This window comes from Leptosomus discolor, chromosome 21 (genome assembly GCF_034619465.1).
Source record: "Leptosomus discolor isolate bLepDis1 chromosome 21, bLepDis1.hap2, whole genome shotgun sequence".
Taxonomy (NCBI): Eukaryota; Metazoa; Chordata; class Aves; order Leptosomiformes; family Leptosomidae; genus Leptosomus; species Leptosomus discolor.
In genome coordinates, this window is record NC_141411.1 from 208,171 (window position 1) to 219,742 (window position 11,572).

At 38.5% G+C, this 11,572-nt stretch overlaps 1 protein-coding gene across 1 annotated transcript; it reads right to left on the reverse strand.

Moving 5' to 3' along the window:
- Positions 1-538: 538 nt before the first annotated feature.
- Positions 539-1,975, reverse strand: TSHB (thyroid stimulating hormone subunit beta). Its single transcript, XM_009946021.2, has 2 exons — positions 1,548-1,975; positions 539-799 (listed from the first exon to the last, which is right to left on the reverse strand). The coding sequence occupies exons 1-2, from the start codon at positions 1,707-1,709 to the stop codon at positions 557-559; spliced, it is 405 nt and encodes a 134-aa protein (XP_009944323.1). The 5' UTR covers positions 1,710-1,975; the 3' UTR covers positions 539-556.
- Positions 1,976-11,572: the final 9,597 nt, after the last annotated feature.

Sequence of the window (11,572 nt, forward strand, 5' to 3'; positions counted from 1 at the left end):
TGCAGAGACATGACAAAGTATGCCTAATGACCACAGGTCTGGACAACAGCGGTGATGACATAGACCTGTAGTGTAGATAAGCAAACTGTATGTGCTTAGTCCCAGTTGGCTACACTGAAGCTACAGTCCTCAAAAAAAGTGGAAAAATACTATTGCTAATACGAAGGCTGTAAGTATATGTCAAAATCTAAATTAACATGTTCAGTACTAAGAGTATGTGTTGTTTTTTTTTTTAACTCTGAAATATATCAAATGCTTTATCTCTGAGCATCTCTTCACAAAATAGCTCGGATTCACAAGCAAAGGCTTATACATACATGTACTCATTTCTCCTTCTTCCCCAAAGTGAATTACAGGTGGGTTCTAAATGCAAACCTGCAGTCCTATGATTCTGCTTTTGTGCATGTCACAGAATATCCAATTAACTGAAGTAACTAGTGATACATCTTTAGAATAAAACTTTGTGCACCCCAATTTGCAAACCTGTTATGAAATAGTTTTATTTATGTTTAGCTGTGAGTAGAGGGGTACATTTTGACCGCATTCTGTTGGAAGCTTACATGTTACAGAGCTTCTGTGGTTTAGTGCAATAGTTTGTCCTAACTTTCTCATGAACACAGTCACTATAATCAGTGTTACATTTACCACACTTGCAGCTCACAGCCACAGGGTAGGAATAATAAGGAATGGTGTGATGAGGACAGCCTGGAATCAGTGCTGTTTGATACAACATCTCTTTATATGTGCACACGTTCTGGGACAGAGCACTTTTGAGTAGCAGCTTCTTGCCATTGCTGTCCTACAAAGGAAAAAGAAATGCATTGTTTCACTGACGCATACATGAGTGTCAGAAGACTTCCTCCGACATTTTCTTGAACATGCATAAAGCAAACCTCTTTACACTTAGACTAGCTCTCCTATTTTCAGCGTACTTCTGTTGAGATCTGTAATTTTGAATCTGCATGTGATTGGGGCTCTCTACCCCCATGGATATGTTCACCTGCTTATATGGTTTTAACTAACCCGCTTGGCTCAGGGTGCTAACAGTGCGTGGTATTCTGTATTGGCTACCTGCTGACCAAGGTGAAACTTAAAATTCAGTGTTGAAGAGTGAAGCTCAAGCATAGTGTTCAGCACGCCTACTTGCAAGATACTCTCCACAGCTACCTGTTGTAACAGTAGTGGGAGTAGAAGTTACCCGAGTCGTTTACACTAAGTAGTTAGAGTGACTAAATATAATCTGCTTCTAACCTGTTCCATCCTGACCCCACAAGCTAACCACAGAGGCACTGCAGGGACAGCAGCAGTCAGTTCTCTGCCGTGCCACTGATGTTATAAACTCCGTAGTTCTGGAGTCTTGGCATTTCTCATCCATACCTTTGCAAAAAGCTAACTTGAAAACATGATGATAGTGTGATTTTTCCGTCTCTGACAAACACTATTAGAATTGGATCATTTACACACAATTTTCCAGTAAGAATAGGCACTTGTTTTGCAGAGATGGCCATTATAGAAACAACTGCCTAGAACAGAGTAACGCCTTGTACCCGAGTCATGCAGAATCCAGCGCAGATGGTGGTGTTGATGGCCAGGCAGTAGGCACATTCCCTTTTCTCCACGTGGATTATGTACTCAGAAGGAGCACAGAGTGATGCTGTTTGACTGAAAGTCAGGCCAAAGAGGAGAGACATCACAAAGAAGGGTCTCATGCTAGATGGGGGAAAAACAAAGAAAGCAAACCCTAAGTAAAATTAGGTGTACCTTCCAGCCCTTTTTGCAGAAGTTGACAGGAACAATTATGATACTCTCAAACTAGAAGTAATCTTAACGTTTTTAGCTACAGCCTAACAACTTCTTTCCAATCTCACACCGTTAATTGAAATAGTACTAACCACTAAACAGAAAAGGGTAAACAGGCCATTAACAACATGTAACAAACTCACTTTTTCCCCATTAAAGCATATTACATGGCACTTTTCACTAATGAGTGATAAAATGCCGACACAGAAAAATAACAGGAGCTAAAGGATTTGAAAACGTGACATATGCAAGAGAACATGAGCTCTAGATTTAACCAGAGATGCCAAAATAATCTCACTGGTTTAAAAATAATTTTCTAAAGAAAGCATCTTATAAAATGTTCAAGAGAGAAAAAGGAACAAGCTGTGCATATCAGGCATACCACTGTATTTTTTTACTTTCCAGTTGGCTTAGAGGCATGATGAAATGGGAACACTGCCAAGAATTAAATAATCGATTCAAGCAAATTATAATAAAGAACATCAGCAAGAGTTTAAATCAATGAATCCCCAACTTTATCTGCCTGTTGTGCTGACCTCATTTCTCAGACCTGCTGGGGGATCCCAAGAACAAAGCTTTGGTTAGCTCTGAGACAATTCCAGAGTCTGCTCTACAGCCTTTACACTACAAACTTTAAATGGCAGTGTCTACAAACACATGGACATCACCCTCTAGTCTCTTCCAGCTGTCAATTTCCCATAGCAAAAGCCATTCATTACACAGTCTGGTTTACCCTGTTGCTGCAACAATGCAAGTCTGGAAAGACCAACCTCTTGTCAGCTGAATTCTTCCCTATTACAGGAACCTGATCCTGCCTTGAGCTGGGAGAGGCAGTGACCCAGCACAAGCTCTGTGTGTGCTTTATACTCTCCAGGCTAATTCCAGGCTGATCTTACTGTTTATATAATTGCACCTGAATTGCTGCTTTCTTATCGCAAAGTCATCTATTGAAAATTCATACTGAACCACAAAGCAAATGTGATAGGAACAAATGTGTCCATATATCCTAACCTGGAAACTGGAGATGGAAATCTAATTATTTTAACAGTCATTCTTCCCTTAGGCTTTAAAACTAACCACCGCTTTTAAAAAAGTTATTATTGATGAATTTAATCGCTACACAGGACAGCAACATCATGACAGGAAGGCTAGCATGGAAATAGAGTCTTCCTTAATCACATAAGACTAATTCTACACCTATGTTTTGCAAAAGTTTAGTGAAGTCTGGTTCGCTCTAGTTGTTACCAGGCAGGCACAACCGAGAGATGCAGTGCTATACACATAAAGTAACAAGTCTCAAGTCAAAGCAATTGCTCTACAGTGTGGTTAGGTACAGCCCGACTTATCTACTCAAACAAAGCACGCTAAGAAATTGTGTAGCCTTGAACCTACTGAGCAAATATCAAAGTAACAAGCAATTCACTCTGAAATTCCCCTAATTGATAGGGGAAAAAAGTTTTAAGAAACCACTCCTTGTAGCACAATGACAACTAAAATACTGCACCAACACCAGTGAAACTGAGATGTCCACAGATGAGTGGAAAACCACTCACATTTAGGGTCTTGTGGAACACCTGGGAGGAGCAAAGTAAGAAAGGGTCGACAAAGCCACTGTCCTCTACTGCTTCATCAGCATCCGGCCAGCCTTCTCACTATGCTTACTCCCTGCAGCTCTGTTAACACCTACCCTTTCACTCTCCTAACTTTGATCTGATGTATGTCTTATGCAGGTCAACCACATTCTTGATTTACGTAGCCATAAGAAACACTAGATGATCTTTCAAGGTCCCTTCCAACCCTTAACATTCTGTGATTCTGTGAAATAGGATAAAGTTGCGTTTAAGCTGGTAAACATGGTTACTTTGGGCTGTTGGAGGAGTGATCCAGTCAGTTCTGGTTGGTGTTGAGCTAATTCCTGAGTAATATTGTCTCCTTTTTCTGTGGTTTCAGACTGCTGCACACAGCTTTGTGTCCTGGACTAATTCTCCAAGGGTTTTTTGGGATAACATGACAGAGTTCTTGTTGTATCAGCCAAATGCTTTCTGTTTTCATGGAGGCTTTAATTCTGGGTTAATTTCTACCGTATAACTTCTCAGGAATTAAATATAACTCTTTCCGGCTTAAGGACATGAGCAGAGTATTAATTGTACTCTCAGAAACATCTGTCCATCTACACTTAGCAACAGAAGTATAACACTGTTATTTTGCGACTACTCCAATATGTTACTTTATTATTTTTTCTGACATATTTTAAATGCAGTTAAACATACAGGCTATACAAGTATGCACATACACCCATATGTAGATAATGTGTGTGTGTATATTTATACACACGCACACATATATCTACACATACACACTACGTATGTGTGCATGGGTTTGGTTGTTTAAAACTTTAATGACAGAAAAGAATGTTCGTTCTTGGAAAAATCTTAAAAGTATTTCAAAGGAAACCACAATCCTGAAAGGGAAAGGAAACGATTCATGAAACTGAATCCTGAAGAGGACAAAAAGTGCCCAAAATAAGAATAAAAAGTAGCATTCCTAAAGCATTTGACCCTTGCATGGACAGATGAAGTAGGTACAGCTGATTCTTTTCTCTAAAGATTTCACAGGTATTTACAAGCACAGCTTTAGGAAATTGGAGCTATATTTGTATTCACTGGTCCTGACAGGAAGACCCTAACATCCAGATTTAAAGTGTCCTCAACGCATGCTATAAGAATACAGGCAGAGGACAGATCAGATTATGAAGGCATATATCCTTTGCCGTTTCAAAGTACTAATTTCTCTGATTTGAGAAAAATGGGTGTAACTGGCAGGGGTGGGAGGAGCGAAATTCAGATTAGGGTAAAAAAGGACTAAGAATTTCCTTTAACAAGATTTAGGGAAATGTCTGCAAACATCAATAGTGAAGAAAAAAATATAACAATGCTTGAAAGTATCGCAGTGAAGATGAAAAAGAATGCAACAATAAAAAACTACAGCAATGAAAAAAAGGAAAACACAATCACTGTTAGGAGCAAGAAATACAGAAAACTCGCATGGGAAGCTGGAGACTAGAAAATAAACTTCTGTCAGGACCACAGTAACAGGCCAACAGTAACATCAAGGGACATGAGTGATGAAGACAAGCTGTTGATGCAGAGTAAGGGCAAAGTCTTCAGTAAGTACATGCACATTTGCGAAGGCAGTGGCTGAACAACCAACGTACACATTTGCAACAAAAATATTATTAAATAAATTGTATAAGGAATATTTTAAAATCAATATCATTAGCTAGCTAATGCTAATTTCAACAAGTCTTGGAATACTGAAGAAATTTCAAAACATTAAGAAAAGTGCTAATATTATGCCAATGTCTAAAGAGAGACTGTTGACCCAGGTAACTCTCAACCAGCTAGCCTGACATCTATCCCTGATAAATCAGGTAAAATAACAGAAAGTTGATACAGGATTTAAGCAATAAAGAATTAACGGATGAGAACATAATTAATGCCTGTCAAGATGGTGTTACATAAAATAGGTCATGCCACACAAACCTGATTTCATTCTTTGAGGTGATTACAAATTTGGTTGTTAAGGCAACTACATAGATGCAATGTCCTTAGTTCCATCTGTCCAGAGCCCTACTGTCATGAAGGTTTAGAGCTACTAGATGGAGTCCAATGTGGTGTATGCTGAATGTCAGGCATTATTAATCACTGGAGCAGGCAGTATCATTTCAGCAGTGCATTTATTCACTGCAACTTTTTTACCCAGCCTCTGAATGCAGTGCAGTGCATTACAGAAATATCTGACCAAGTGTTAAGAATGAAAATACATTTATCTGGAAGCACAATAAATTAGCCTGAGTGGACCTTGACACCAATGTGACTACTGCTCCTCATAATCGGATTAGCTCCACACTGATATGGACGCAGAACCTCTTGGCTACTACCTCTTATTTACTGGCATCACGTTAGCCTGCCCATCTGTCAGAGGTGCACTAAACATCACCAGAGCGATACATACATGTGCATCTCTTCAGTAATTTACACAAACTATTAAGCTGGTAGAAAAACTTTTCCTTGATTGTCCTTCTGGGTATGACCATAGAGTTCATTCACTACTGACCTCTCTGAACACCTGATGGGAGTGAGATCCCACTACCTGCTGGGAGCAGCAAGACAAGACTGTGGCAGGACAACAAAGTCCAGTGTCGCAATCTGTGAGTGCCTGAGGTTTCTTTCCTATAGTTTCCTAAAATCCATAGTTAAAAGTCTGATGCTTATGGATACATTTCTTTGGCTGCCCCCCTGCTGACCTGCAGACTATTCAGTGATAGAAATTTTTAATGTGCTTTTACAGCCATCAGCTTTGTAGCCCTGTTCTGGAACAGCCAGTTACACTGTTAATTATTTATCTTTAACCTTTCTGTTAACTAAACCAATCCATTCACTGACATCACTTATTTTACACTTTCATTAAGTGAAAGACAGTATGCTGATGTTCTGCAAGAAGCGTTTTAAGTGATCTCTGTAAACAGAATTTAGTAATCATAAAATTCTTCAGTTCATTACCCAGGAATCTCTGTAATGGGCTAGAGAAATTCGGTGCAAGTAATTTAATAGGATTCTCTGACCTACTGGTCACTGACGAATGCCCAAGATGAAAGTAGGAACAATGACAAGTTACCACACATTAATTTAACTTACTCTCTCCCTGTTAGTAATGCAACACAATGAAAATGTTGTGATCTTATGAGCCGGTTACTGTATAGAGCAGAGTGACTCTTGTTTCCACTGCATATAGCACTGTGGATATTAAAACAAAAACATGTCCATGCTTGCAGACAACAGAGACTTAGAAGCTATGCTGATCAAAAATAGACAAAGCCATTCAGATTTCTAAAAGATTAGTATTCTGGTAGAGGAATTGTTTCCAACCCCATCCTGTTGCAGACCTCCACTAATAAAAGGAAATAAGATCCTAATATGCTGCCATAGAAACAAGGGGGTTTGCCAGATTTTGCATTTAAACAGACTGTGGCTGCTGAATTTTCAAAGCCAAGCTGTCTAAGCAAGCTCTAAGCTAAGCAAGTCTCTGTAATAGCTTGAAACATAGCTCTCATCTCTTAGATTTATAGATTCACAGATGACCACTCTTCTCTTTCTTTCCTATGATTAGCTGCAGCATTTCCTATCAACCACAGATTAAAACGGCAATTCTCTTTGTTGCATATCATATACCAATGATCTCCACTTATGGTCTGAAAATATTTCATAATCCTATTTGCTGTTTGGCTCATATGACAGAGGGCTTTGTATTTGGTTTCATTTCTTTGGAAAGTGCTAGATATTTCTGTTATTCTAAGATACACAATAGCTACACTGAGGACAAAATGTAAAAACAAACAAACAAACAAAAACCAACCACAACAAAGACAAGCCAGAAGCCTTCTGCAGTATTATCAGGGATGAATGACTATACCCACCCAATATCATAACAATGCTAAGAGGTAAAAGTCACAGATGCTTTTCAGTTTCTAAGGGTTGTAGTGTTCTCCTGATTTGACTGGCAATCTGATAAGCAGTCAGTAGGTAATCAGACAAGATCTTCACTGATGAAGATCTGGTATGGACACTTGACACTTTGCACGTACAACTGACTTTTTTTTAATCAGAATTTAAGCTAATTACATATGCTCAGTACAAACATTGGGGTATGTTTCTGTTTCTTCTTTTAGGCTTTGGGCATGCAATCCTGTCGGATGCTGCTCTTACCCGATATGCATTCCTCTCTTAGGCAACCTCGCATATCCACCTGAAAAAGAAGTGTCTACCACAGCCGTGACGGGCTGTGAAGCCTGCCAAAGGGAATGCCTCCCAACGAGGAAGCCACTCTCAGATTCCAACTAAAAATTAAAATGGCTGTAAGGAAGGAAAAGGGAAGACTTTTTCCTCGTGAATGCTTCCCCTCCTCAAGACACTCCTGGTAGAAGCAATGCAAGCTAAATGAAATCTTTTGATATCCAGGGACAGAAAAGGCTGTAGGAATAACACTGTTATTTGTACTGGTTTTCTTCTCATTAGAGACATTTAACTCCTGTCACATTTTTTTTAAATACTCTTAGTTTAGAAATTTAAAGGAATATTATTATTACTATTTTAGAAATAGTTGTCCTTTGTAATAACTATCACACATACCTGAGGATTTTTTTAATATATCTTTTTAATCAAGATTTTAGTATCTTCCTTACGCGTGCTTGGGGAAAACTGTTTAAAGCAATTCTTCCAGAACCGTGTCTGATTCTGAAAAGGCTACTTTTTAAAGCCACTGTGAAGTGAGATCAGCAACTGCCGACATGTAACGTTCTCCTTCCTCTCATATTACCCAGCGAGCTTCAACCAGGCAAGGTCAGCACTAGTGTGGGGATACTGACGAAGGTCTAGCCCCAGTGCAACTTCACTGGTTTCCATAGAGACATTCCTGTGTTTCTCCCAGCCCTTCAGGAGGCCGTTGGAGAGTCTGAATGAACAGGCACATGCTCAAACATCGGACCTGTTACTCGGTACCACCTGCAAGTCCGTATGCTCCTGAATTTGTCAGCTTGGGTGAGTCCTAAAAGTGTGATTTTCTTAAGGTTTACTCTTATTTGCTGCATTCTATTTTGCACTCTCTGCTCTTGCAGCTTTTAACAAAACAAATTTCTAAATATTTGGAAATAACTATCAGTAGCTTTGACTGACAATTACGATGTACCTGGCAGTGCTTGCATATGCTAACCCTGCACTGTAGTTTTAAATTCTGGCAGTTTTAAAGTACATTCTTCTCTTTTAAGTAAGATACAAAATGTGGGTTTTCTCAAGTTGCCGAAATAACCTTGTGGTCTGAATTGAAATACTTGTAATATTTTATCAAGTTTTGTCACAATTCTAGAGTATTCCACTTCATGACACAGTATGTGATAAAAACCACTGTTGCTCTAACATGCTGTGCATTTAACAACGAAGAAAACGGACCAATGAGGTACGTTTTTTGACCACTTGCTGGGGGGGGGAAGGCCTTTCTTTATACAGTGCTACCACAAGATAAAAGTCTCTTGCTGAATCTCTCATTGTTATCCAGTATAGAAGTTAAAAATAAGTACTGGCTAGTAACAGGGATTGAAACATTCATTTTAAAAAATCCAACTTTTGAGTAAACCCCCAACACTCTGTACTAATGAAATAACAAGCTAATAATTTTGACATTTCCCGTGCTTAATAAGGCCATGATGGACAAATGATGCTGACTTGACATTTGAATATTTTATAAGAGATCCAAGACAAGCATTAGAGTAGGAAAATTCTCATTATTTGTCTTCTCAGACTTAGAACTGAATTTTCAATTCAACTTTTTAGGCTTTCCCCTCTTTTGATTTTTGTTTGTTCTAACAAACAGGTGTACTAAAAAGTTATTACTTATCATACAGAAAAAATAACTCTCAATTAAAAGCAAGTATCTGGACCAGAAATTTGAGATCAGGCATTAAACATATGGCTGAGATAAGTATTTAAATTGAATCAGCTCTTTTTTAAATACATACATTTTACAATCTATACACCCTGGGCTACTCAGTTTCCCATTAAATAAATTCGAGGAAAAATAGTATTTGTTCCCAAGGCAATTCAGAAAAAGAGGAAAGAGTCAATTAAACACAGACAAATAAACTTACTGCTGAACAAGGAAAGTGAGACAATATAATGAATGGAATTCAATCTATGCATTTTCCAATCCTTTTCACTTGTTACCTTCTGTCAAAGTACTTTGTTCAGGCCAAAGATTATGTATTTCTTATGAGACCATACAAACAAAGACACAAGAGCAGATTTGGAAAAACAATAGCAACAAGTTTTGTAGCGTCCAGTATTTCAGCTGAAGTCAATCAAACCAAGGTGCAAAATGCATCTATCAGCTGGAACACAAAAAGGATCAGAACCGATAAAGCATTTCCTCTGCTTTAATAACCACATCACATCTGGCACGTTCACCACACTAAGAACTCTTCGGATACCACAAGGCTCAAGTCGATTGTCACTCTGCCACCTACATTTTTATCATTTTAAAGAGTTGTGAGTCAAGCAATGTCAGAAACACTGAAACCAAGCAATCCGATTTTCACAACCATACCAGTAACCATCCTCGAAGCTCTCCAAGTTATACAACCCTGGCTTCAGGTCAGTGTCACTACATATGACAGCAGCATTTCCTTGCATTTCTGGGGCCAGACCTGTTTATCTTAGCTGAAGCCAGAGTACAGAGAGAGAGATATGTATCAAGAACTTGACAACGATACAAAAGTTGGAAGGACAAGGACACACCATTCTGAGAATCAGGGAGGATGGGGGGTGGGGGGTGAAGAGCTGAGAGCAGGAAAGTGACAGCATCTGCCTTAGAAAAAAAATGAAAAATATTTAAAGTACTAGAGAAAAATAAAAGCACACACATGGTGAATAAGGATGACAGGAAGAAAGCAAGCAGACATTGTAGGCCAGAGCATTGCTCACCCTCCTTAAAGAAGTATTTGACAGAAAAGGAGCTGGAGAACTGTTAGCAATATTATGAAGGAAAGTAATAACATATACCAACATTTCCAAATGCTTGCTTTAAGTTAAGGTAACCTGATATTGACAAACTTCCTGTTGGAAGCTGCAGGTGCTCCGCTGCCCTGTTGAAAGAAGTAATAGACGAGTATCTGAACAGTCATTATCAATTAGATGCTTGCTCAGAAGACATTATTCCTCAGACACTGAAGGCCACATCCTCCTTAAAATTGATCAGTAAAGACCCAGAGTAAAAGGAAATGTGACAAATATATAATGTATATGTATTTCACTGGAAATAGCATTGAAGAAACAGGAAATACTCTGTCTCATTGAGAACTTGTTAACTACATTTACTGGCATAGGTTAATATACATTTTAAAACCTTGCGAAAAAGGCATTTAGAAATAAGCTTATCTTACCGATGCTTTTAAATAAAACACATATATAAATATATGTGTGTGGTTATATCTATCTATCTGTCTCACTTTACTTGTAGTAAATGGGACTAGCCAGTAACAAATGTCATGGCTAATGTCAGAATATAGCCTTTAAAACTGTAACGAAATTCCAGAGGTAAAAGCCTCAATATTCACTACTATGAATAGCTGCTAACTGGACGCTTTCAATTTTTACTTTTTTGAATTGGGTGCTACCTGAAGGATTCACAAGCCAAAGCACATGCATTTATTAATTTTCATTTTGCTTTTCCTGTGCAAACTGGATTAATGCCTAACATGAAGCTGTTTGTATTTTCAGCTTTATTTACTATATATAGTCTGTTCACAGAAACAGGCATAGCATGAGGCAAATATCATTTTACATCCTTCCTAGTTGATTACATTTCCTGTAAGCTTTCTATAGTGGTACTAACAGTATTTTTGTAATTTTGCAGATTATGTATACATTATACCATGTGACATGCTCGCAATACCAGGAGGACTATATGATGCACCACGGATTCACAACCCTGCCACGAGAGTACTGGCAAATAATGAGGTCCCAACTGGTTACTTACCATTTGAGTCCAGATGTGGGTGGTACAGACTTGAATTTTTACCTGTTCAAGTCAAAAGGCTTTACTCCACCTTCAAGACATTTTAATTACCACAGAACTCACTGTGACATGCAGAATCTCTTACAATAGTTAACTGGGATTTCTAATTCTTACTGCTTAAGTTTCTTGTCATTTCTTCTCCTACAGC